This window comes from Penicillium expansum, assembly GCF_000769745.1.
Source record: "Penicillium expansum strain MD-8 chromosome Unknown contig82, whole genome shotgun sequence".
Taxonomy (NCBI): domain Eukaryota; kingdom Fungi; phylum Ascomycota; class Eurotiomycetes; order Eurotiales; family Aspergillaceae; genus Penicillium; species Penicillium expansum.
Genome location: NW_015971355.1, coordinates 17,131 through 42,160, shown reverse-complemented (window position 1 = coordinate 42,160; position 25,030 = coordinate 17,131). Strand labels below are relative to the sequence as shown.

At 48.0% G+C, this 25,030-nt stretch overlaps 9 protein-coding genes across 9 annotated transcripts; 6 read left to right on the top strand and 3 right to left on the bottom strand.

The window, feature by feature from the left end:
- Nucleotides 1-397: 397 nt before the first annotated feature.
- PEX2_028960 (uncharacterized protein) lies at nt 398-2,267 on the top strand (the record flags this gene model as incomplete). Its single annotated transcript, XM_016740171.1, has 4 exons — nt 398-429; nt 556-1,308; nt 1,376-1,632; nt 1,702-2,267. 4 exons carry the CDS (start codon nt 398-400, stop codon nt 2,265-2,267), a joined length of 1,608 nt encoding a protein of 535 aa, XP_016597461.1.
- Nucleotides 2,268-2,728: 461 nt separating this feature from the next.
- Nucleotides 2,729-4,767, top strand: PEX2_028950 (Major facilitator superfamily domain, general substrate transporter; the record flags this gene model as incomplete). The annotated part of the gene is made up of 8 exons (XM_016740170.1): nt 2,729-2,896; nt 2,955-3,031; nt 3,086-3,137; nt 3,193-3,391; nt 3,445-3,514; nt 3,578-4,122; nt 4,187-4,314; nt 4,384-4,767. 8 exons carry the CDS (start codon nt 2,729-2,731, stop codon nt 4,765-4,767), a joined length of 1,623 nt encoding a protein of 540 aa, XP_016597460.1.
- Nucleotides 4,768-5,052: 285 nt separating this feature from the next.
- Nucleotides 5,053-6,153, bottom strand: PEX2_028940 (zinc-binding alcohol dehydrogenase family protein; the record flags this gene model as incomplete). Its single annotated transcript, XM_016740169.1, has 1 exon — nt 5,053-6,153. One exon carries the CDS (start codon nt 6,151-6,153, stop codon nt 5,053-5,055), a length of 1,101 nt encoding a protein of 366 aa, XP_016597459.1.
- Nucleotides 6,154-6,814: 661 nt separating this feature from the next.
- On the bottom strand, nt 6,815-7,945 carry PEX2_028930 (zinc-binding alcohol dehydrogenase family protein; the record flags this gene model as incomplete). Its single annotated transcript, XM_016740168.1, has 1 exon — nt 6,815-7,945. One exon carries the CDS (start codon nt 7,943-7,945, stop codon nt 6,815-6,817), a length of 1,131 nt encoding a protein of 376 aa, XP_016597458.1.
- A 2,767-nt stretch (nt 7,946-10,712) lies between these two features.
- On the top strand, nt 10,713-11,218 carry PEX2_028920 (uncharacterized protein; the record flags this gene model as incomplete). Its single annotated transcript, XM_016740167.1, has 2 exons — nt 10,713-10,801; nt 10,876-11,218. The coding sequence occupies 2 exons, from the start codon at nt 10,713-10,715 to the stop codon at nt 11,216-11,218; spliced, it is 432 nt and encodes a 143-aa protein (XP_016597457.1).
- A 2,105-nt stretch (nt 11,219-13,323) lies between these two features.
- On the bottom strand, nt 13,324-16,235 carry PEX2_028910 (Concanavalin A-like lectin/glucanase, subgroup; the record flags this gene model as incomplete). The annotated part of the gene is made up of 6 exons (XM_016740166.1): nt 13,324-14,036; nt 14,086-14,234; nt 14,522-15,035; nt 15,085-15,258; nt 15,313-15,769; nt 15,834-16,235. 6 exons carry the CDS (start codon nt 16,233-16,235, stop codon nt 13,324-13,326), a joined length of 2,409 nt encoding a protein of 802 aa, XP_016597456.1.
- A 685-nt stretch (nt 16,236-16,920) lies between these two features.
- On the top strand, nt 16,921-18,491 carry PEX2_028900 (MFS transporter; the record flags this gene model as incomplete). Its single annotated transcript, XM_016740165.1, has 5 exons — nt 16,921-17,133; nt 17,207-17,221; nt 17,275-17,676; nt 17,724-18,083; nt 18,144-18,491. 5 exons carry the CDS (start codon nt 16,921-16,923, stop codon nt 18,489-18,491), a joined length of 1,338 nt encoding a protein of 445 aa, XP_016597455.1.
- A 695-nt stretch (nt 18,492-19,186) lies between these two features.
- On the top strand, nt 19,187-21,434 carry PEX2_028890 (Acyl-CoA oxidase; the record flags this gene model as incomplete). The annotated part of the gene is made up of 4 exons (XM_016740164.1): nt 19,187-19,552; nt 19,610-19,983; nt 20,035-20,701; nt 20,754-21,434. The coding sequence occupies 4 exons, from the start codon at nt 19,187-19,189 to the stop codon at nt 21,432-21,434; spliced, it is 2,088 nt and encodes a 695-aa protein (XP_016597454.1).
- Nucleotides 21,435-22,952: 1,518 nt separating this feature from the next.
- PEX2_028880 (sugar porter family MFS transporter) lies at nt 22,953-24,766 on the top strand (the record flags this gene model as incomplete). The annotated part of the gene is made up of 6 exons (XM_016740163.1): nt 22,953-22,977; nt 23,030-23,081; nt 23,145-23,220; nt 23,275-23,988; nt 24,048-24,338; nt 24,389-24,766. 6 exons carry the CDS (start codon nt 22,953-22,955, stop codon nt 24,764-24,766), a joined length of 1,536 nt encoding a protein of 511 aa, XP_016597453.1.
- Nucleotides 24,767-25,030: the final 264 nt, after the last annotated feature.

The window sequence follows — 25,030 nt, the reverse complement described above, 5'->3', positions numbered from 1 at the left end:
GGTGTATATAAATGTTAGAGACCTGAATTCAACCCAATTCCATGACTTTAGGTGCCTTTTATTTGATGCAGCTGTTCCATATCACAATCTAGAGTACATTTAACTATCTAGCCTTTAGATTTTGTTCATTTCTGACTGATCACGGACAAACAATTGAAATTGTCTGATTTTACTTAGGTAGAACCCCCCTGTCATCGGGGATCCGGTGTCCGAACTCCGATCCAAGTCACCGGCAGGAACAAAGACCGGTCTTTCTTCTGTTACAAGAGTGCGTGACTCCTAATCTCCCTTTCCATCGGCCCCGGATGCCGTATTATGCTGTCGCTGTCGTGCCAACAAGAAAAAAAAAAGAAATAGTCACACAATTTCAATAGGTCCAGTGTGGATCTGGCCGAAGATGCCGCCCGATCGCAATTCCGCCACCCAGCGGTACGGACGGGCATGTACCCCCTTGCCCTTTTACCTTACACCCCATCCGTCATACTGCTTTCTTTGGTTGACTGTTAAATAGGCTTGCGCGAGCTGTTCACAGTCTAAATGTAAATGCGTCACGAGACCTGGTGGTCAGGGCTGCGAGAGATGTTATCGTCTGAAGAAACCTTGCCTGCCCGGCGACTCGACTCGCGTACCGGCCCAAAAGAACAACCCCTTCTCTCGCATTGATCGTCTAGAAGAGAAGCTCGATGGCCTTGTTCACCTCTTGGGTGGCGGGCCAGTCTCGTTGAACAATGCCTCTCATCCGGGTGCTGATCACCTTACCCCACCCGCCTCCACCTCCATTGCCATCTCCCCTCTCTCCACTACAAGTGGAGCCTCATCGGCGGCAACCTCATCCCTAACATTAGATCTGTCACCGGAACAATGCTTAGTGAAGTTTCGCACCCACATGCTCAAATATTTCGCTTTCTTGCATATTCCTGTTGATGCACAATGTCTGCGCCGAGAACGACCGTTCTTGTTCCTCTGCATCATGGCTGCGTCTGCCCAATCAACGCAGACAAAGATTGAACTTGGAGAACGAATCAAAGAGACCTTAACAGAACGTATCTTTCTAGACAATGACTCGACCGCGGTCAACATCGATTTGCTGCTCGGTCTATTGACATTCCTCGCTTGGGGCCACGACCATTTACTCCACGGTACTGCGGCGAGGTTGTCACGTTTTACCCAGCTGGCCATGTCGTTGGTGTTTGACCTTCGTCTCAACAAGCCACTCCCAGATGATCCCAACATGCTCCCTGTAGGGGGGAATTGCCTGGTCCTAAATGATCCGGCCAGATCTCTAGAGGAGAGACGTGCTGTTCTGGGGTGTTTCGTAATGAGCTCAATGTTTGTTTCTCATCCTTGCAAGCGTACTTATATCTAACTATGTTAGTGTTTCTTCGTACTTTGCCCAGATTGATGCAATGCAGTGGACGCCGTATATGGAAGAATGTCTAGATGTCCTGAGTCGAAGTGCGGAATCCCCCTACGACGAGATGTTTGCACATCAGGTCAGACTGCAGCGCATTGCAGGGGAGGTAGAAAGCGCAAGAAGCACAACAACATCTCCGCCGGCCTTCTATCTGAGCGCTCTTCAACTAAAGGTTAATGAAGTTAAGGCACAAATCTCACCACATTTGCAGCAAGAGGGTAAGTCCATATGATCAGATACCTTCCCCCTTCCAAAAAAGATCAGCGAAAGGGCTAACTATCAATAAGCGCCACTCCTGGCTTCCTTATATTTCACAGAATTAAGCATGTGCAGCCTGGCATTGTCCAAACAAAATGTCTCTGGCCCTAGTTTTCAACGAATTGGCTGTCTCTACGCATGTCTCAACACGGTCAAACTGGCCTTTGAAAATTTCTTCAACATTCCGCTGGTCGAATACGCTGGCCTTTCCTTTCCCTTCTTTGCCCAGCTCGCTCGCTACCTCATTGTTCTGTCCAGGCTGTCAACTCTGAACGACCCCAGCTGGGATAACAATCTGGCACGGTCAACGGTCGACGTTCTGCAAGTGATTGACCAATTGATCAACAATATCCAGCACGCTAAAGTGGCGGATGGCGAAGAGTGTACGGGCGGCCCGCTGGATAAATCGACGAGAATTTTCACGTCGGTTAGAACTTGGTGTGCAACAAAACTAGCGGAGGGTGGTGTCGAAGGGGTACATGTCGGAAATACTGGTTTCCAACCGGATGGAAACAGTGGCATGCAGCTCGAAGCGTTGTTCCTCGAAGATGGTTGGTGGAGGGATAGCTTCGATGTAATTTTGGGCGGGGACTAAAATTCTCTAGCTGCTTTCATAAAGGTGATGCGATTAGTTAATTCTTATAATTAAAAGTCTGAGTGTACATTTTGCTACTGGCTATGACGTTATTCTCAATTTCCTCGAAGCACGCGACGCTCACATCAACCTTATTCCAGGATATAAAATGCTAAATCCAAATGAATCATAGCATGAATCCCGCATTGTTACATATCCATACATGAGTGTCAATAGTGTGACTCCGGGTCGAGATTCACTATATTTGGGATCTTACAGCTCGGGAGTCGGTGTTCGGTGTGCCGACCCCGACTCCTTTAGGGCAGAGAAGGCGCAAACGACCACAGCTGATGTGTATATTATTATGTTGGCTCTTCAGTTGCTCATATCATCAAATATTCAAGGTCAGGAACAAGTAACCAACACATATCATGGCAACGGAGACGGAAAAAATCTCTTTTCCTAATACAACTGCTACGACCATGGTGGAAACAAAGTCGGAAAAGTCTGCACATGGCGATGATATGCAAGAGAATGACAATCAGGAAGAAGATGAAGAATACATCACAGGATTCAAGCTGTGGGCGATTTTGATTTCGGGAACTCTTGTCCAGTTCGTTATGATGCTCGATCAATCCATCATTGCTACGGTATGCATATGGACCTCAATGGTCAGCATATTGGGATGGCATACTAAGTATCCTTCAGGCAGTTCCGTATATCACGGATGAGTTTCACTCTCTTCTTGATGTGGGTTGGTATGGAAGCGCATATCAATTGGCCAGGTGAGTGCAGCATCCATGAAGAGCTTGGAGACAGCAAGTTAAAAGAATTGACAGTGCTGCTTTTCAACCTTTAACCGGCAAGCTGTACACATACTTGCGTATTAAGGTGAGTGGTTTCCTTTGTTTATAACATTGAACAGACAATTACTAATCCAAACCAGTGGACTTTCTTCGCCTTCTTCTTCGTTTTCGAGCTTGGATCCCTGCTTTGTGCCATTGCTCAATCTTCCAAGATGTTGATTGTAGCACGCGCAATTGCTGGTCTGGGTGGTTCGGGTCTGCTGAATGGTGGTTTGACGATGATTTCCGCCTGTTTACCCAAGCATAAACGTCCGGCAGCTATGGGAATGATTATTTCTAGTAAGAAACCCATCACAACATTCATCGGCACAGCATCTAAATCATCATTCTAGTCGGACAGTTGGGTCAAGCTCTGGGTCCTCTTATTGGAGGTGCTTTTACGGAAAAGGTGACATGGCGGTGGTTCGTTCCTATTGGTCTTGAACCCTAGATCAGGTCGGTGGCTGACAGAGATCCAACACACAGGTGTTTCTATATCAACCTCCCTATCGGCGGTGTCGTCCTCGCCCTCCTCGCTACGCTTGACATACCCGACCGCATCGCAAAACCTAACCTACAAACCCTTCTCCGCACCATTGTCACAACACTCGATATTCTCGGCTTCCTGATCTTTGCCCCCGCCGCAATCATGTTCTTCCTCGCGCTTCAGTATGGTGGGAATCAATATCCATGGGGTAGCTCCACAGTGATTGGCCTACTCATTGGCGCGGAAGTAACATTTCTTGTGTTGCTGAGCTGGGAGTACTATCGCGGTGACGATGCCATGATTCCAATTTCAATGTTGAGGAAGCGGATTATCTGGTCGAGCTGTCTGACGATGTTTTTCATAACGGGGGTTTTGACGTATGGCGCATACTATCTACCGATTTATTTTCAGGCGGTCCAGGGAGCATCACCGATCATGAGTGGTGTTTATTACCTGCCTGATATTCTGCTGCAGATCACCATGCCTATGTTGTCGGGAATTATGGGCAAGTGCCCCCCCCCCCCCCTAATTCATGATCATTGGGGTATATTGGTTACTGACACTCCGAGATATAGTCCAGAGTTTCGGCTTTTATCTGCCATGGGTAGTTGGAGGAACGGCATTAGCCAGTATTGGGTATGGACTGCTCACAATGCTCACACCAACATACAAAACTGCAAACCGTGTTGGATTCCAGATATTGGCTGGTGCGGGCCTGGGTAGTGCTGCGGCGATGGTAAACCCCTTCTTCTCCCTATGCTTTCTGCGGCGACTTCCCTTGCTAACAGCCTGATCATCAATCTAGCCCTTCGTCGCGGTCCAAAATCTGATTCCGCATGCCCAAATCTCTGTTGCCATGGCAATCCTCGTATTTTCCTTGAACTTCGGTGGGGCCACCTTCCTCACCTTCGCCGAAACAGATTTCAGCCAAAGTCTGCCCGTTGCAATCGCACACTACGCACCAGGGGTAGATGCAAGCGCCATTATCGCTGCTGGTGCGACGGGCTTTCGGGGTCTAGTTTCTGCAGATCAGTCGGTCGGTGTCTTGAAGGCGTATAGCGAGAGTGTTGACCATGTGTTTTATTTGGTTTGTGCGTCTGCAGGGACGGCATTCTGTTTTGCTTGGGGAATGGGGTGGCAGGATATTAAAAGACATAGCGTCAAGGAGCAGGATCCGGCAATGCCTTAGTGTCTCGGCGGAAAATATTGAGAGTCATCAACTGTAGCACAGTCACAGAGGAAGAGACAGAACCAAGATGGATGGCTGGCTTGGAGAAGGTTCCATTTACAGCTTTTTATGTATCATCAACATTCCTATGCTAATGATAATTTCCTTTTATCTTCACTCAAGGGCTCCAGCTGTCATCTTAGAGAGCCGCTGCGGCTCGAGGTGGAGATATTGCAGGAGAGTATACATTGTACCGAAGGTGACGCATAAGATGTATGTTGAATGTAGGTAGCATAATTGATCGGTCTACTCCTCCAAGCTCACAACAACTTTCTTTGCACTGACCCCCTTCTTCTGAATCTCAAGAGCTTGTTGAATGCTCTCCAACCCATACCCAACAACCTGCGGTTCTGGAGCAGCCACATACGTTCCCTTTGCCAGGGCCGTGGGCAGAAAATCCACGTAAACTACTTGGCTAACCTCATTTCTGCCTAGTTCCGCACCTTCGACATACTTTGTCTCAATTCCCACCTCATCCGCCATGGCCTTGATACCCTGGTTCCACTCATCCACCCACTTCATATAAGCCCAATACTCCTCATCATCCTTCGGGTCGTCCTTCGGCCATGGAAAGCTGGCTTTCACAACAAACTTGCGACACTCATCGCCCAGCTGACCCAGCACATGAATACATAACTCCACCGAACTGGGTCCAACGGCGAATGCACCAGCAACCTTCTGGCCTTGCAAGACTGCCGCGATATCAGCCTCGTGAGTGGGACTATTATAATCGAAGACCAAGTCCGCGCCAAGGTCTTTTGCGTGAGCAAAGTTCCGTTCCGAACACGTCGTCACCACTGTGTACCCGCTAAATTTGGCAAGCTGAATCGCGTTACCCCCCACTGCCGTCGAACCACCCGTAATAAGAATGTATTCTTTGTTCACTGGCTGCGCGGGAACAGTGGGGTAATCAAGGGCAAGATAGCCCTTCTGGTAGAGCGCACACGAGGCGGCAGAGCAACACATGGGGATGACACATGCCCTTTCGAAGGACAACTCCTCAGGAATCGGACTGGCCATGTGTTCGCGTGCGATGGTGTAATGTTGGAACCCACCCTCGGCAGCCCGGTTCCCGTACAGGTAGAAGCCCACTGCGTGGGCAATGACTCGGTCACCAACTTTGAAGCGGGTTACTTCAGATCCAATCTCGACGACTTCTCCGGCAATGTCTTGGCCGATGATGAATGAGAGGGTGATCCATTCCCATTTTTTGTCGCCGACGTGTTGTTTTGCCCAGTCAAGGGGATTCACTGCCACAGCGGCGTTTTTGACAACGATCTGCTTAGCATCAGGGTGAGTGTAGTCTGCAGGTCCAACGGCGAGGGGGCCTTGGGGGCGACTAGCCATGCTGCTTTGTTGACTGGTGTTGGTGTCATTGTAGATCACTTCGTTGAAGAAAGATAAAGTCAAAATAGGGAATCGGGAGCGATGGTCAATCCTTTTTTTTCTTTCATCACATCTATGTATCCCATCCCATGCAAGTGTATACATACATTTGCTTAGATATACAGATTCCCAGATCGGGTTTCGGACACCGTTCCCCTCTACTCGGAGTTATCACTGGAGTTGTTATTGAGCCGACGGTCTATCGGTAATTCAATACCGAGGGATATTCTTAGATCTTACCTACATGCAACAGTAGCTAACGGACAACCTGGGTTTCCATGGAATAGTTATCGGGCCTTGTAGCTTCGCTTGCACAAGCTTTGTGCCTGCTTATTTGAACTCTCTTCAGCAAGCAATCTCAATCCACATCTTCATGAACCAATCCATGTATGTTTGTAAGAGCTTCCATTGCCATTGCAGAATCCATTTTATTCAACAAAACCTCTCGTACATGCGTTGGCCTAGAACTAGAAATATCTAGCTAATTGTTCTTTCCATTGTGGTTTACAATGTATTCTAGAGAATAATTCCACTATTCTGTTATTATTTGGTGTAAGCACCGGTCATGCTTACAATCATTAACTAACACTAAATCTAACAAATAAACATCTGCAAAAGACAACTACAAAGAAACAACGACCTTCCTAGCGGAAACCCCCTTCATATGCAAATCCATGGCCTCCTGGATCATCTCCAATCCCTTGCCCGCCACCAAGGGCCTGGGAGCCGCCACGAAGCTTCCCTGCGCCAATGCCTCCGGCAGGAAATCGTGATAGATGATCCCACCCACTTCATTATTGTACAAGCTGCTCCCAAAGACAAACTTTGCCGTCACGCCCTTGAACTTCGATTTGATAAAAATGCTTAAGTTCCACCACATGAGCCCCACCATAGCACCGATAAGAGCCAAAGTTGTAGTTGGAGTCTTCTCTGGCCACGGGAAACTAATCTGCGCAACAAATTTCGATCCATTGGTTTTGGAAAGAATCTCCATACATGCCTCCGTAGCGCCGTTCCCGATTGCAATTGCACCGACGGGTTTCTTCCCTTTCAGGGCTTTGATGATTTCCGTAATGGCAGCCTTACTGCGATAGTCGAATACCTGGGTGGCACCCAGACTGGTGACGAATTCGAAGTTCTTCGGAGATGCAGTGGTAAAGACGTCGTATCCCGCAGCGGTGGCAAGCTGGATAGCATTGCATCCAACACTGCTAGATCCACCCCATATGACGAGCGCTTCGTTTCCAGTCTTCTTGGATTCGCCCGTCGCGGCAGCCGACGCATCAGGGTAGTTGAGTGCGAGGGTGTCCTTTTGAAACAATGCGCAGGCGGCGGTGGACAGGCCCAACGGAAGGACACAGGCTTCCTCGTAGGAGAGGGTATCCGGGATTGGCGATGCCATGTTTGCACGGACAACCGTATACTCCTGGAACGAACCCTCAGAGTTCTTGTTCACTGTGGGATCCATCGAGAGTGCGTGGCCTAGGACGCGGTCACCGGGCTTGAAGCGTGTAACCCCCAAGCCAACTTCAACAACCTCGCCTGCAAGGTCGTTGCCGAGAACAAATGGGTATTTGATCCATGAGAACATCAAGTCTCCGACAAGTTGTTTGGACCATTCTACCGGGTTGATTGCAATCGCACCATTCTTAATGACGATTTCATTGGTCGCAGGAGACGTGTAGGGAGCGGTTTTGACCTCAAGTGGTCGCGCGGATTTGGCTGTTAACCAGGCTGCTCGATTGGATGGCATAGTTTGGGTGTAAAGTCTGGATCATGCAGAAAGCGATTTGCATATCAAAGCTCAATGTCAGGAAGAAAGTGGAATTGGATTTTGTGGAGAGTTTGTTTGAGCATCACGCAGCTTACCACGAAGGTGTTTCGGGCTTCGGCACCGTGTCCGGAGTCCAGATTCAAAGATGGATGGTAGGAGCCGTAAGTCGGAGCCCGAATGCCGAATGCCGATCTAATCTACTGCAATTAGACTGATGATGAACAACCGACCACAGTGGACCGGGGGCAGGGGGAGAAAGGTAGCAATTATCAGTGCTTACTTTTAAGCGGGGGTTAATAATGTCATATTAACCTGCGTTCTTTTTACCTTTGAGTATTGACTCCTTCATCTTAGTTGAACGAAGTTCGTGGTTATCGTGAGGTCATTTCCATTCTCCCTATCTAATTCAACCTGCGCTTTACATCTTTATCTTACTCGGACATTTCCGACACATCTAAGATATAGACAAAGTCCATAGAAATTGTAGCTCCTATAGTATGAGTTGACGATTCGTATCCTCTAGGGGGTCCAAACACCTGTCCAGCTGTCCAGCTGTTCAGCTTGACAGCCACCTTGAGTAGATAACCAATAATGCCATATGGTCTAATCGGATGTGGGGCCCTGATGACGGGCCGCATGAAAAGCTTCCCAAGAAGCTTGAAATTAAATTACCCCGCCCGGCACATCGGGAAGAAAGCTTATCCAATACCGGCTCCGACGAGGTTGTTGTATAGATTTAGAGGCGCCTGGGCATTTGCGCGGCCAAGGGTCATCATTTTGGGGGCGTTGCTTACCTGCAGCTCGCTTCCAACGAGGTACAGCTTTCATTTTGAAAATTGCCTCTGCGGATACTGCGGGGTCTAGCACGACCATAAGAAGCTATGAATAATCGATGGTATGGGTATCAAGCTGCAACTGAAGAGTCTGAACACGACTATACCAAACTGAGTAAGATGAATATTCACACAAAGGGGTTTGAACATGGTATTCCCCATAGCCTTGTCGGAATGTAAGTGGGAGTCTACACGATTTGGCAATGCCTTTCACCCGGACTGCCGATGTGATATGCAGATTGCTGCTACAGGTAATATATCGATATACGAACTTATCCACACTCATGCATAAAGCTACCATAGCGGCTTTGGGGTCATTCATGGGAGGGGAAGTTGCGTGTTGGATCCAATATCAAGAAGGGGTTTGCGCCACAAAGCCTCGAAATGGGTCGTTCAGTTCATCCGATGGCTGAGGGCGTGGTAATAGATACAGGCTATTTACCACTAGGCCATAAAAAAAAACCAAGACTCCTGTTTATGGCCTAGGGAGACCTTATTCTAATCTGACAGGTGTATCATTGTCCGTAGCGCTGGTAGAATGGCTTGGCAAGTCATGCATGAATGCATGTTTTACTACCAGAGGATTAGCCATTAGGCGTTACTTAATTTGTTAATATTGGATTTGATATCAACGTGGTCTCCGATAATATACACTGCACTCAAGTCCCAATTCTTTCAATATATGTCCCTGGTCAAGTATGACCGAGGCCCTGATGTGCATATTGAATGCACGTAAGATGATGCAAGATGATGCAGTGTGATATGTACCTAACGGCCCCACATTCTGGATATGGCTAATGCTCGGGGTTTGTGGACAGGGTTGGTTTTCCATTGGGCCAATACACCTGCATAGGTACATGTGCAGGTGCTATAAATTGCCTTGGATCGAAATTCACCACGCGGTGCCACGAGGTAGTGAGATTCTAGTGCCCCATCATTAGTACTATATAGATTACATAGTACTTCTGCTATCTTCATGGTGGCCACCAATAGGTGAATTTCTGGCTTTGCCCAGGTGAGAGCGAGCATGAACAATCGATTGGCTATTATGTAGCTAGACAGTCCCCGGGCATCTCGCACGCAATATCCTCATTCGGTGTCTACTAGACGCCCACCAAAAGGAGGAGGAGGTATGCAGAGATTCCATGCACGTTTGGATTGCCCTGCACTCGAACAGCTTATCATATGAGGCTAACGACATTGAAGGTAACTAGACAAGGAACATTATCACCAAATGGTGAAATCTCTCGGGGTTGTTTCCTAGAAATGAATCGCGCACTTACCTCAGCCATACCGTATTAGTAGGGCTGACTATCTAGGCCCTTCTCTGTGATACGCCTCTTTATTCACAGGATTACAATCCTTGTGGGTCAGACTAAATTAACGCCCAAGAAACCACTATCTGCCGACTATTTATTACCGAGATTGCCACATACAAGGAACGTAGCTATTCGATAAAATCTCGCTTATCCACTCTCGAAGCAGGAGCAGAATTGTAATATCATATATCGATAACAACATGAACACATTACGTCCCCGACAAGAGCCAGGTTTGGCTTGCCAGGAATGCCAACGAAAGAAACTGAGATGCGACAGAAAGAGGCCCTGTGGTGCGTGCGCGGATTCCGGAGTGCGCTGCCACATCAACACAGACCGCCCATCGCGCGGACCCAAGCGAGGACATTTGAAGGACCTGCGGTCCAGAATTGGTAAATTGTCCATGTTTTGAGTTTGTTGGTTGAGAACCTTACTTATGTATTCGTGAATCATAAAGCGGTATTGGAAAGACGACTGCGCGCACAAGATGATCCCCTGGGCGAGTTTGGATTGAATCTCAATAAGACAACGAAGAGCAACAAGGAGTAGCCGAGATCGAGCTAGATCTCCCCGGAGATTCATTTTCTCTCCTAGCAATGATGGCGCCAAATATCACATCCTCCCCTGATGCACTTCTGGCCGGCACGACCAGTGGCACAATTCCGAAATTGACCCAAGCGGAGCTGTATGAGAGCTGAACCCTTCAATGCCCTTTCATCCCCCTTGTAGTCATGTCGGAATAACTGACTTGTGGATCAGAAATCAACTCTACTTCGATCGTGTCTATCCCTTCATTCCTATTCGGCAGCAAGGTCGCTACTTCTCCTGGGCAAAGCAGCGCTCGCCGTCCGGATCACACCTATGTCTGAAATACGCAGTATGGACCATGGCAGCATCACTCTCCTCGCAATTTCAACACTTGCGAGATGGCCTATACCATGACACGCGTCAGATGCTCGAAGCATTGGAGAATGAGGATTACCACCAAGAAGATGCATTTTACCTCCAGCAAGCCCAGGCCTGGATTCTAGTCGCCGTTTATAATTCATGCAGAAGACATTCCGACGTCCTTGGGCGAGCACAGGCCGAGCACTTCGCCTAGTGCAACTGCTAAAGTTGAATGGAATCGACTCAATTGAGCATCTACATGACGTATCCAGTGATATTTACAACACCGACGCTGAGACGGAAGAAAAGCGACGAACATTCTGGATGGCGTATTGTCTTGATCGTTTATTCTGCATCTTAAACAATTCACCACTAACAGTGGACGAAAATACTGTCATTATATTAAATCTCAGTTTATTTGCCAGAACACTGACTGATAGAATGTAAGTTCCAGATCACCACACGACTATCATCCTCAAAAGTGGATTTCCCAAGCGGAAACCCGGTCTTAGCCCCATTCCTGTTGGATATCATGGCGTGCACGACTGACCTGAAAATCCAGACCCCATTTAGCGAGTGCATAATTTTCAGCACGCTGTTGGGGCGAGTGCTGAGCCATCGGAAACAGTCTAGTGTCGAACAGGCGTGTGGCAGCCCGATTACCGAGTTTTGGGATCGCCATCTATGGCTCGACAACTTACTTATACAGCGGATTCAGTTCTATCAACTTATGCCTAACCTTGATTGGATGGACCCTATGTTACTTTCTACGAAAATGATTGCACAGGCAGCTGTCTTGTTTCTGAGAACGGCTACACAACTTATTGCATGGCAGGCCCATGATTACGGAGATACTTAGCGCAATGTGAACACAGGGCATCGACGGCGGCCCAGGAGATTGCGCGACCCTCCCAACATCTGTCCCAGCTCAGTTTCCTCAAGGTAGGTTCTTCACCACTTCTGTTTACGTTCGTGTGCTTGCAAACTATCTTTGAATCCTTAATAGATCCATCCTTTCATAGCTATACCCCTTTTTATTGGTGGGGAGTTCTTCATCCACCAGAGAGGAGCCGATGCCAGCTTTGATAGCAATTTTCTCCAAATCAGCGAGGCTCTTCAGGAACTGAAGGATATAGATCTACTCTACCCAGCGGTGTGGAAGACGATGGGTATTAGCCAATGACGAAAATGAAGCTGTGGAGCGAGAAACTCAGCCAGGGATGACAACCATGCCGATGAACTGGTCACCAAGAACACCACCACCAATTGAAACTGAGGCAGGGAGAAGACAGAGGGTGAAAAGGGAGAGTGAGAAAGTGGGAGTTGGAAGGTGGAAGGTGCACTCCACGGCAATCATTTAATAATTTCTTATGTATGGGATTGGGTATGGGTTTGGATTTACGGGATTTACGGGTTACAGGAATGGGCTGATTCCACGCTCTTTTTGATCACCATCTGTACACTCCTTTGGGACTTGGCGTTGGACTTGGCGTTGGACTCGAGTTCTTGCTTCAGTTGGAAGAAGCGCCTGTATAGTCATACGCAACTAGTTAGACTGCAACAGGTTAATAGAACTTTGATTGATTGATTGATTGATGCTCTGCCAAACTGGGCTAGAATTCGTCCAGACGACATCTCAGAGACTTCTGAACAAAGGGGCCGAGTAATTAGAATTGTTCAAGCTTTGATGAATTATGAATGCATTCTCACCTTGACGACTATGGGGCCCCACTAGTTGGGTAAGGTCCCTAGCTCAAGTTAGCTAGGTTTTTCGACATGGTACTGCCAAATTATCACACGTAGTCGTAGTGCGTTCGATTTAGCACAATTTCACTGCAAGTCAAAACAATCTGCAGGTTTTGTACATAACTATGTGGTTGTATTCCGCTTCTATGGAACACACTACATAGTGTATTGAGCTAGTAGAGATCCACGTTTTGGCCTATGTGCAGATCCAAAAATTCTCGGGTAAAAATATAAAATGGACATGGGTCATTCATCTCGCTTAGCCTTTCCTGTTGTAGGTAATATGCGTGGTTGACCTCACTGATCGTTTGGGTGATGCCAAATGTCAAGATTCTACAGGCTAGTAGACGAGATCATGAAGCAACAATATGTTGTATTGTATGTGTGTTGAGATATCTTTTTTCTAGATATCTTCCTCCTTAATGGTGTTGTAGCTAGAAAGAATATAGAGAGTGAAAATAGCTTGAAATGTGCCAATCGATGTAAAAAGGTTGATACAGTCGCCGCTGCCCTCATCATTAGGTTGCTCAGTTAATCGTGAAGGCTAATTTGTCGGATTTTGATTATGTTGATTCAAATATAGCGGAATATTAGTTTCTCCCCTCGACGAGCACGCCAACGATTTGTTGCGTCCATCAATTCAGGGCACCCTCGAACAACCCATTGCCATTTCTTCAAAAACGGCTCGGTCACCTCCCAATTCTGCACATTCCAAGGCTCTCCCCAAACTAGTAGTCCCGCATCCATCGTTGACTCACCCCAGAAACCCATGATGTCGTTACAGAGCTGCTCGTCATCCCAGTCATCCCCGGCTTCGATGAGATTATCGCGCATCTTGGGCGAAGGAAAGAAGTCCAGCCATGGGTGATGGTGTATCGATTTCTGAATTCGAGTAGGCTGCAGGTTGGTTGGAATGGGGATTTTATCGTTCGGAGTAGAGGGCTTTTGGGGCAGAACTGTATTGAAGGGTGAAATGGCGTCGTGGTCCATCCAGTACTCCGACCAACCGATTAATCGTAGGTTCTGGGCAAATGCCCTGAAGACATTAACTTTCGTTAACGTCATGAGATGATCGGCGGTCGGATCTCCCCGTGCGTAGCTTTCATACGCTGACTTGGCAAATCTCTCCAAAATATTTTGTAAAAATTCGGGGCTGCGGCAGAAGTTGAGTTTCGGATTGTCTTGGGAAGAACCGGGTTGCGACTGGGCGGTAGAGGACGAATGAGAGGATGGTACTAGGCTCTTAGGATGGATTTCATTGGTTGATAACAGTCTCTTGCGCTTTCCTGGCAAATATTAGCTTCAACTGAACAGACTATAGCGAAAGTGACATACGGTAAGCCCTCTGGTTTATGCGGTTCTGTCGCCGACGGCGTTCGGTCGGGTCAGTCAACCCAGTCCATTTGTCTGTAACTTGCTCAGCGTCATCGGACATGACATCAGGGATGGAGATTAGGTGGTCAATTTTCAAGGTTTCGGTCATTCTGGCTATCAGCACTAGGGTGTCGCGCTTCGCTTAGGAGGAGCAGTTTTGAAGATGGAGCCCGCCACCCCCCATGTTGAGGGAAGAATCCAATCAGATTGCTTGGCGATCGGAGTTACTCACGGAGTTAAGAGACATACTCCATGTCCCCCGGGGTCCCTTTACTTTGGTACAGATGGATGCAATGTTGGAAGATATGACAATATTCTGGGCTTTCAAATCTCTCAAATTTACTCAGTGGACCCCTTCAGCAAAGGAGCATTATTGACTTATCTAAACTCTGCGTACGCAAAATCAGCTGGGGCCAGGCATCGCTGCCGCTCTCCAAATGCATATAAACCCAGCATCATGCCAGTAAAGTTAGCCCCCACTGGAGGTGCTGCCGTAGCAGCACTGTTAGAAACCGATCCAATCCAATGCATTTCAGATTCCGTGCCTTCATGATACCCAAATCGATACTCACTACCACAGTCAACTGTGAGAGTGACAGGAGTTTCTGTGTCCAGTCTATGCTCCACGATATCGCCCTCCGATGGCCGAAAACGGATGAAACGGCCATTGGTATCCTTCCTGATACCGATGCTGCTATATGTAAAATAATTCAACCATACCACAGTGCCAGCCTCGGTCTCGTTTAGAGTTGGCTGAAAGGAAAGCCTTGTTTCCCATCTGCAGACGTGGTGGGTTTGCTTGCGAAGGAACATGGTGGGACTGGCTGGCACTGACAGATTATAAGGTCCACCATGGAGACGAAGGTAATTGGGGCGTTCAGTAAGTGAGTAGTCATTTACGAAGGGCGTGTCTATTCTCTGGTCAGATGGGCTCAGGCAGGTTTGTTCTTCCGGGCTCACTTTTTCGATACCATCCAACCTGCATTTTCGGATCCGAAAATTCATCTCTCCAGGGTACTGGCGTATGGAATTGATAAAGACCTGGTCCATGGGAGTTGAGACTGATTTTCTGTCCTCCGTTGATCACGGGCCAATCGTCTTTCCATTCCAAAGGGACTAGGAATGTCTCTCGGCCTAAGAAGGTTAGTATAATAACCAACTAATACTTCGAGGCACCATATACCATACCTAGCACAGAGTCTTCCCACGTATCTCCCTTTCTTGAAGGACGAACACCGAGAACGACTGCCCACCATTGCCCTTTGGTGTCCTCAACCAGATCGGCATGTCCCGTGTTCTGCACTTCGTCCTCAACGCCATTGCGCCAGAGAGGGTTATTTGGCCCGAGCTCCCACGGTCCTGATGGACCAACTTCACTCCGGTTCACCCATTCGCTATGGCCACTTTCAGTGCCACCTTCTGCTGTGAACAAATACCAATAACGACCGCGTTTGAAGATGTGTGACCCCTCGGCAACACCAGAAGAAGATTCTCGAATCAATTTAGGCGCGGACGTAGAATGACCGGTCGTCAAGTCCACCGTACATATATGAATTGCAAAATCTTTCAATTTAGCACCACTAGTTGGCTGAATCTTTCTGTAGGTGGACGATAAATATACGGTTCCATCGTCATCCCAAAAAAGCTATAGTATTCAACTGTCATTCCCGTGATATATACACGTGGTGATACTCTTGGTGGAAACTCACATCTTGGTCAAACCCAACTTGATCAAAATAGATTGGATCAGACCATGTCTTCTCATCCCATATATCGGTTGTTTTGACATAAAATCCCTGTGGCCAAACTCGGTCATCCTGTTGCGGACGATAACGCTGAAAGCTCGCGGCAATGATATAGTAAAAGCCCCCGTGATGCCGAATTGTGGTTGCCCAGACGCCGCCTCCCGGTTCTGGCGTATGAATTTGAAGCTGACTAGGTCGTGTCAACGCATGACCGATCAATGTCCATTGAATCAAATCCTGACTGTGATAAATGGGCACTCCAGGGAAGTATTCAAAGGTCGAGGTGACTAAAAAAAAGTCTTTATCAACACGAATAATCGATGGGTCGGGATTAAACCCCGGGATGATGGGATTGTTGTAACTCATTGCTGTTAGAGTATACTGAGTTGACGGCACTCTTGAGTTTCAAGGTTGGCTTATATATAATTGAATAATTGAATATCTTCTGATTGGTGGAAAATCCTCACCCCGTAAAGTCCACAATGTGGCGCAAGTTCGTATTATTTGCAGAGCGAAAGATCTTTCAAACTAAGTGCTAGTGGTAAAACATGATATATAAGAATTCACGGGATGGTTCAACGATCTGATACTCTGTTCTTCATGGAGACCTCGAATCAAATCCAATGCATCGAATGTACTCGACAAAATCTTAAGCGACCACGGACATTATACGTCGATCGAAAATCCAATGTTCAAATGTGATCACGGAGTGGGTTTGATACACGAGTACTAGGTCCTTCGCAACAACTCATTCATGGAGTACATCTACTAGAACAGTATCTTTGTCGGTCCATGGCATCTTAGCCCATAGATATATTAACAAAAATTGATCGAGAAAAAGGAAAGGGTCTAATAACCCGTTCGGAGTCAACAACTATCATCCTCGGCCGAAGTTCTGCCGAAGCAATGTGGGGGACGTCACCATCCCCTCATCTCAATCCGGCAATGCGGGTTGAACCACCGCGCCAAGGAAAGAATATGATTTTGGACTGTCATTGCTGTTCATTGTTCTAATTGTAGAAACAGTTCGCACAGCGCTGAATCACACACCATGGCAACCACCCATGTGAAACAAAAATCGCGCGATTCCAATCTCATCGCTCTTGAGGCTTTGCCTCATGGGCAGTCAGATAGAGGCTCACCTTTGGGTCCTGAAAGATTTCCGTTGTTAGAGAAATGGAACCAGCCTCGTGTCAATGTTCATCGAACCTTTGCAACATTCTGGTCATTCCTAGTCATGGGTGCGAATGATGCAGCCTACGGTGTAAGTTGATATGGCTGAAAAGGAGCACAGCTTGACTTCAAAATGTTGCGAGATATCTGCTGACTGTTTATAGGCTCTAATTCCATATGTAAGATGAAACACCCTAACATTTGACGACAATCTGTCTCACTCAGCATACAGCTAGAATCATACTATCATCTATCGTACACGATTGTGTCTCTCGTTTTCTTGTCACCTCTAGTAGGTTATACAGTCGCGGCTTTTCTCAATCACCGCATCCACTATACGTTCGGCCAACGCGGTGTGGCCATTATCGGGCCAGCGTGCCATCTCATTGCCTATGTTATCAACTGCGTTCATCCACCGTATCCGGTACTAGTGGTCGCATTCATCTTTGCTGGGCTGGGAAATGGCCTAGAGGATGCTGCATGGAATGCATGGATCGGTAACATGGCCAATGCCAATGAGGTGTTGGGAGTGTTGCATGGGATCTATGGAGCTGGTGCAGTTATGAGCCCATTGGTCGCAACGTCAATGATTGCCAAAGGTGGTCTGCCGTGGTATTACTTTTATTATGTCATGGTAAGTGCTTAATCGTCGCACATATTTGGCCAGGAGTTAATAGTTAGATCGCATGTGCGGCCATCGAATTGGTGGTTTCTGGAGCATGCTTCTGGAAATCAACCGCTGCCGATTTTCGCGCATCCAACATACCATCAGTGGACGAGAGCAAAAAAGGTGGCCTGAGAGACGCACTCTTCAAGCGCCCAGCTGCCCGGGTAACCTGGCTCTGCGCACTGTTCCTACTGGGATATGTTGGAGTAGAGGTCGCGCTGGGAGGGTGGATTGTTACTTTTATGATCCGAGTCCGGCAAGGTAGTGCTTTTGCTAGCGGTATGACAGCCACTGGGTTCTGGTTGGGTATCACAGTTGGACGGGTAATTTTGGGGTTTGTGACGCCTCGGGTCGGCGAGAAAGTCGCAATTTCGGTGAGCACCATGTTTTTTTTTTTTCTTCTTTGGCGGTAGGACCAGACTGATTATCACCAGGTATACATTGTTTGCTCCATGGGATTTGCGTTGGTTCTATGGCTTGTGCCCCAGTTCTATGCGTCAGCTGTGGCAGTGTCTCTGCAAGGTTTCTTCCTTGGACCCCTTTTCCCTGGGGCAGTTGTAATGGTTACTAAGCTTCTTCCTCGGCACCTACATGTCACCTCCATAGGGTTTGTCGCTGCCTTTGGGGGTAGTGGGGCGGCAATCCTCCCTTTTGCGGTTGGTGTGCTTGCACAAGCCAAAGGGGTGAAAGTGCTACAGCCATTTATCATTGCCCTGTCTGGTGCCATTCTCATCACGTGGCTAGGATTGCCGCGGGTGACCAAGGTCAGACGCAATGAATAAAAATCCAAAAAGAAAACTCTCACATGTTGACATGTGAGAATGATTCGGGAACTTTTTTGTTATCAGATCCGATTATTTATCTCGGACTTTTCGCTCATCCCGTATGCAATGTTGTACTTTGTTTCACGTGAGCGTTCATTCTGTCTTGAAAATTTTAAACCACATGACCGGGGTATAGTTGGCAATTCAACACCTTCAAACCGAGGTCATTTCCCAGACAATGGAGTATGTCCTACTACGTAAACTATTAATGACAATAGGTGACCTCATCACTCTCTAACACCCGATCGGGGTCAGGTAATTTCGGGAGTAGTTGAAGCCGTGAAAGCGTATTTTCTCCCCCGCTTCCCCATATCAAAAATTAGTAGGACATGCGGGGCTGACTCTGGTTACAGAGTAGATGATCGGTAATTAAGAAAGAATGTATGGAGTACAGATACATACTCCTTAAATATACATAGTTCAAGGGGTCTAACAGGTGTAAATGGCAGTCGACCTCGGGAATTGGGAACTTCCAAATTTGGAAGTTCCCCGGCTCTCCGCCATTTCCTTCTTAGTCAGCACCTTTAAGCCGAGGCTCTTTCCTCATTGAGACCCTCGGCCCTTCCAAGCTCCCTTCTCTCTGGGGTTCATAACCCCATCTTTCCCCATTCTTTCTCTTCCATCTATCCCAATATATCCCTATTTTCTTCACAATGCCAACACCTCCTCCTAATTGGGTTAAGGCCCTGAAGCCGTCAGGCCCACAAGGATCTGAGCTCCTCCAACAGGAGCGTGCTCAATCCAATGTCGACGTCAAAAGGTTATCTGAGTTGCTGCACACAAAGGAAACCCTGGAGCGACGAGCATCCCTCCTAGCTCTTTTGCAACCCGAAAAAGTATTTGATAAGTCTCAAAATCATACTTTGGGCCGCGTGGAGCGACTCCAGCGGTCGCTGGGCAAGGCCAAGCGTCTCCAGCAGCTCGCGGAAGAGCACAAATGGTCAATGGAAGATCTCCATGCGGCCAATGACTTGATCGGTGAACCTACTCCGTATGGTTTGCACGCCAGCATGTTCCTGGTAAGTAGATTGGATCCCCCGGCAAGAATCCACCTGACCCCTTCGATCGTTATCTAGGTAACTCTCCGGGAACAAGGCACCCCCGAGCAGCACAAACTCTTCCTTGAACGCGCGGAAAAATACGAAATCATCGGTTGCTATGCGCAAACAGAATTGGGTCACGGCTCGAACGTGCGCGGTTTGGAAACCACCGCCACCTGGAACTCCAACGATAAGACATTCACTATCAACTCCCCAACATTGACTGCCTCGAAATGGTGGATTGGATCTCTCGGTCGCACGGCAAATCACGCTGTGGTTATGGCCCAACTATTTATTGATGGCAAGAACTACGGTCCTCACCCATTCGTCGTTCAGGTCCGTGACCTCGAAACCCATCAACCATTGGATAATGTATATGTGGGCGATATCGGCCCCAAGTTTGGCTACAAGTAAGCCCGTTCCCACTCTTTGGTTGATATCAGGACTAATGACAACTTCAGCACTATGGATAATGGGTTCCTGTTATTCAACAACGTCAAGATACCCCATGTCAACATGCTGGCCCGCTTCTGTCAGGTCGACAAAGAGACGAACCACTATGCTAAGCCTGCTATGCCATCTCTCGTCTTTGGTACTATGACTTGGGTGCGCGCCAACATTGTTCTGGATGCCGGTGGTGTTCTGGCTCGCGGTGTCACTATTGCGACCCGGTACTGTGCAGTGCGGAGGCAGTTCCAGGACCGCGATGCGGATCCGCACGCGGGTGAGACCCAAGTACTCAACTATAAGATGGTCCAGGTGCGCTTGCTCCCGCTTTTGGCGTCCATGTATGCCCTTCATTTCACCGGTCGCGGCATGATGCGTCTGTATGAGGAGAATCAAAGCCGCATGAAGGCCGCCAGTTCGCCCGACCAGGAGTCGCGGGGCGCTGGCCCCGAGCAGCTCCGCGCCGGTGCGAACCTCCTAGCAGATCTGCATGCCACCTCCTGTGGCCTCAAGGCTTTGGCCAGTACCACTGCTGGTGAAGGTCTGGAGATCTGCCGCCGCGCATGTGGTGGTCATGGATACAGCAGCTATAGCGGCATTGGACCAGCATACGCGGACTATCTACCCACATTGACCTGGGAAGGTGATAACTATATGTTGACCCAGCAGGTTGCACGTTATGTATGTCGCAGTTCTTTCGTTCCGTTCCATTCAAGACTGACCGTATCAACAGCTTCTTAAATCTGCCCGTGCCGTCCTGGCTGGCAAGCCGACTGGTAACGACACTAGCCAAATCCTTCAGGCATACCTCGACCGACGCGACAAGGGAGCTTCATTCGATGTGCTCGATGAAGACAAGGACATTGTAGCTGCCTTCGCATGGCGCACGGCCCATCTGACCTTTGAGGCCCTGAAGCATCGGGATGCTGAGCAGCGCTCCTGGAACAGCCTGTTGGTTGACTTCTGGCGCTTGTCTACGGCTCACTCTCAGTACATGATGGTAAAGAACTTCTACGAGGCGGTCTCCTCTCCCCAACTCTCAGCGGCCTTGGATCCAGAGACCAGGGGCCTCCTACACCAATTATTCCGACTGTTCTCGCTGCACACTCTGGAGCGCGAAGCAGCTGAGTTCTTCGCTTCTGGTGCGGTGACTGTGCGACAAATTACACTAACTCGCACTACTGCGGTGCTGAAACTGCTCGATGGAATCCGCCCGCATGCTGTCCGATTGGTCGATGCCTGGGCGATTCCGGACTGGCATCTGGACAGCAGCCTAGGTCGCTACGACGGCAAGGTGTACGAGGATCTGTTCCGCCGGGCAAGCGAGGAGAACCCTGTTAACGACTTGGTGTTTGACCCTTACCCATGGAATTCGGCCTTGCTCAAGAATGAGCCGGCCAAGAGCAAGCTGTAAATTCTTTTTGGTTTTGCGATACACGTGTGCTACTGTATTTTTTACGCCTTTTTAGTTTGAAGTATAGACCATAGAGAGATGAGCTATATACATACCTAGATCTCATAGAATGGCCAATGATTGTGTTTTAATCCTATCTTATGGTTCAAGCTATTTTCTAGTGAACCTTCCTTTTGCAGTTCATATAGACGGTAATTGTACTGTGAAGTGGCAGGTTGCGACCCGCATGGCCCAGATCGGACTCCCCACATTGGAGAGCCCATTGCTGAGCTTTCACATCCCTAATACTTCAATTCCATGCAGCTCGTGTTCGAGCATCCCACAGTTGCGAATTACTTCCTCCCATGACCTTGACTAGAAGAGGCCACTTCGACCAAAGTCCACTTGTCTTCTGCTCCTAGAGACTGGAATGGAATTTGAAGATTGTACGGGAAAGACCCTATCCGACTTCGACCTGATAGCCCAGTCGATTCATGTTGGGAGAAAGGGGATGAGGTCGACGGGCAAGGGTATGTGACCGAGAAATTTGACCGCAGATATCAGGATAAAGGTAGTCAGTGTCGATTCATATATCGAATGATGTTAACTTCAACCAGAGTGCGCGTTAAAAGGGAAAAAGAAAGAGAGAGAAGAAAAACGCGAGGGTTTGACCTAGGCTCTACGTATATAATTTACCCGACCTTTGCCAATATGTTGTAGTACGCAAGCTACATGGGATGAGTTCATGTAAGGTCTTTGATTCAAATTAAAACTATAGACTAGGAGTACTCACCTGATATCAACCTAACGTAGAAGAAGTCGAATAACAAAGGCCTGGAGCAAACAGGACCAGATTTTGAATTTCAAATGTCAACCGGAGTACAACATACTTCACATGGAGACTCCTCTCCTCTGTCTCTTCTCTTTTCATTTTTTCTACCATGTTCTTTTGTTTAGCTAGCCGCCAAAGTTTCACAAATATGTCTCAAAGCTCATTCCCCGAGGCAGATGGGTTACTCATCTCTATCGGTCGCGAGGCCCAACGCCAATTCTTTGTACAGGTTTGTCTGGGGGCATGACGTCGGTATGCCGATCCGTTGTGAGGAGGTATCCCGTATAATTAATGATAATAGGCGAAAGGCACACCGTCTCGGAATGATACCGTCCAAATTATCCGGAAGATTGGTTTGGGGGTCATCTAAAACCAATAATCCAGCGGATAAATAACATCTCGGTTAATAAGAGGACATATCGAATACCCCGACTGGTTCTTCGCTGAACTATAGGCCCGCCAATGACGCCGTGTCCACCCCCGACTTTTGTGCCCCGGGTTTCTCCTCGCTCCTCCGCAATTCATTCCCGTTGATCTTTCCCGCTCCAGGGTCAATTACCCCCCAGTCCCGGAATCATACTATGCAACGTCGCGTAGCCCGAACATGCTGAATCTTGCGTTGACCGATCTGCGACTAATTTACTTATAAAACGCCTTCCCGTAAGCCCAAGGCTTCAAATGACAACCTTCATGGTCCAACCGCAATCATGTATACTATAACGAACATTTACGGTATGTGTGCTCTAGCTGTTAAGCATGCGTTCATGACGCTGATATTCTACAGTGCTTGCCGCCTTTGGTACTATTGGAGGTGCTCTTTTTGGCTTCGATGTCAGGTGTGTATATTCTACATCTCCTCCACCAGAGTATGATAGCATAGAGACTAACACAAGCTATAGCTCGATGAGCGCCTGGATTGGCGTCGATACATACACAGATTACTTCGGCTCGCCAGACTCTAACCTCCAAGGCGGAGTACGTGATCTCAAGTCTCCAATTTTTTATTCACATGCTGACACTCCATAATAGATTACAGCATCAATGTCCGCCGGTTCCTTCGCCGGTTCAATTGCAGCCGGTTGGTTATCAGATATTCTTGGTCGTCGCTATGCATTGATGATTGCCTCTCTTGTGTGGATCGTCGGTGCCATGGTTCAATGCAGTGCACAAAATGTGACGCATTTGGTCGCTGGCCGTGTTGTCAGTGGACTTGCAGTTGGTGTGACCTCCTCACAAACATGCGTCTACTTATCTGAACTGGCGCCCGCCCGCATCCGCGGTCGCGTGGTGGGTATTCAACAATGGGCAATCGAATGGGGTATCTTGATCATGTACTTGATTGCATATGGCTGTGTGGTAGGCGTATCTGGAACGGCTGCGTTTCGGATTTGCTGGGGTGTGCAGGCCGTGCCAGGCCTCATCCTATTTACCGCTTTGTTCTTTTTCCCAGAATCCCCTCGCTGGCTCGCCTCGCAAGAGCGTTGGGAAGAAGCATTGGACACATTGGCAATTATTCATGCCAATGGTGATCGCCATGACCCGGTCGTACAGGTAGCATTTGAAGAAGTCCAAGAGGCCGTGCGTGTGGCACATGAATCTCAAGATGTCTCATTCCTAGCATTGTTTGGACCCCGTGTTTGGAAGCGCACGATGTGCGGAATGACTGTTCAAATGTGGCAGCAACTTCTGGGTGGTAATGTTGCTATGTATTATGTGGTTTACATTTTTGAAATGGCGGGCATGGTAAGTTTCTCCTGAAAAAAAACGGGAGCGTGGGCGGCTTTGCTGATGATCAAGGACAGACTGGGAACACAACGCTGTGGTCCTCTGCTATTCAGTATGTCATCTTCTTGGTGACTACGGGCGTTATGCTTCCCTTCATCGATCGCGTTGGGCGAAGAAACCTACTTCTTATCGGGTCTGTCACCTGCATGGTTGTGCACTTTATCATTGCTGGTGTCATGGCTAGTAAAGGCAATCCAGTTCCAAATGTCAATGGCAATGCCAATTTGACTTGGGAGATTAAGGGCAGTGCAGGAATGACAGTCATCGCCTTTTCATACATCTTCACTGGCATCTATGGCCTGACTTGGGTATGCTATATTCATTTATATGTGTATCTGACCACATCTAACCTTTACAGGCTCCGACTGCATGGGTTTATGCCGCCGAGGTTTTCCCGCTCAAGTATCGAGCGAAGGGCGTCGGCTTGTCGGCCGCCACCAACTGGATTTTCAATTTTGCCCTGGCTTACTTTGTGGCACCAGCCTTCCACAATATTCAGTGGAAGACCTATATTATTTTCGGGGTATTCTGTACTGTCATGACTTTCCACGTGTTCTTCACGTATCCTGAGACTGTGGGCCGGTCTCTCGAAGAGATCGACCTAGTCTTCGAGACAGATATCAAGCCATGGCGCACTCACGAGATCGGAGATCTCTTTGGAGAAGAGATTGAACGCCGCAAGGAGCTTGGTGCTAAGGGGGAGACTAGTGGTGCAACCCATGAAGAGGTAGTTTGAATCAACTATGGATAGAAGCTCATCAACCACACAGAAACACATGGGTGACTGTACATGATATTATGCAGAAATGAACTGAGACATTTGGTAAACCCATCTTCTAGTATAGTCAATATATCCCGCAATAATGCAATTTCCATTTGGAGAACAGTGGCCTTGATAACAGTTAATTCAGTGTCGATGAACAACTCATCAGTCTCATCAGCCATCAAGCATGCCATTGCCTACTTTCTTGTTCATGTAGAGTCTCCAACCTGATAATAA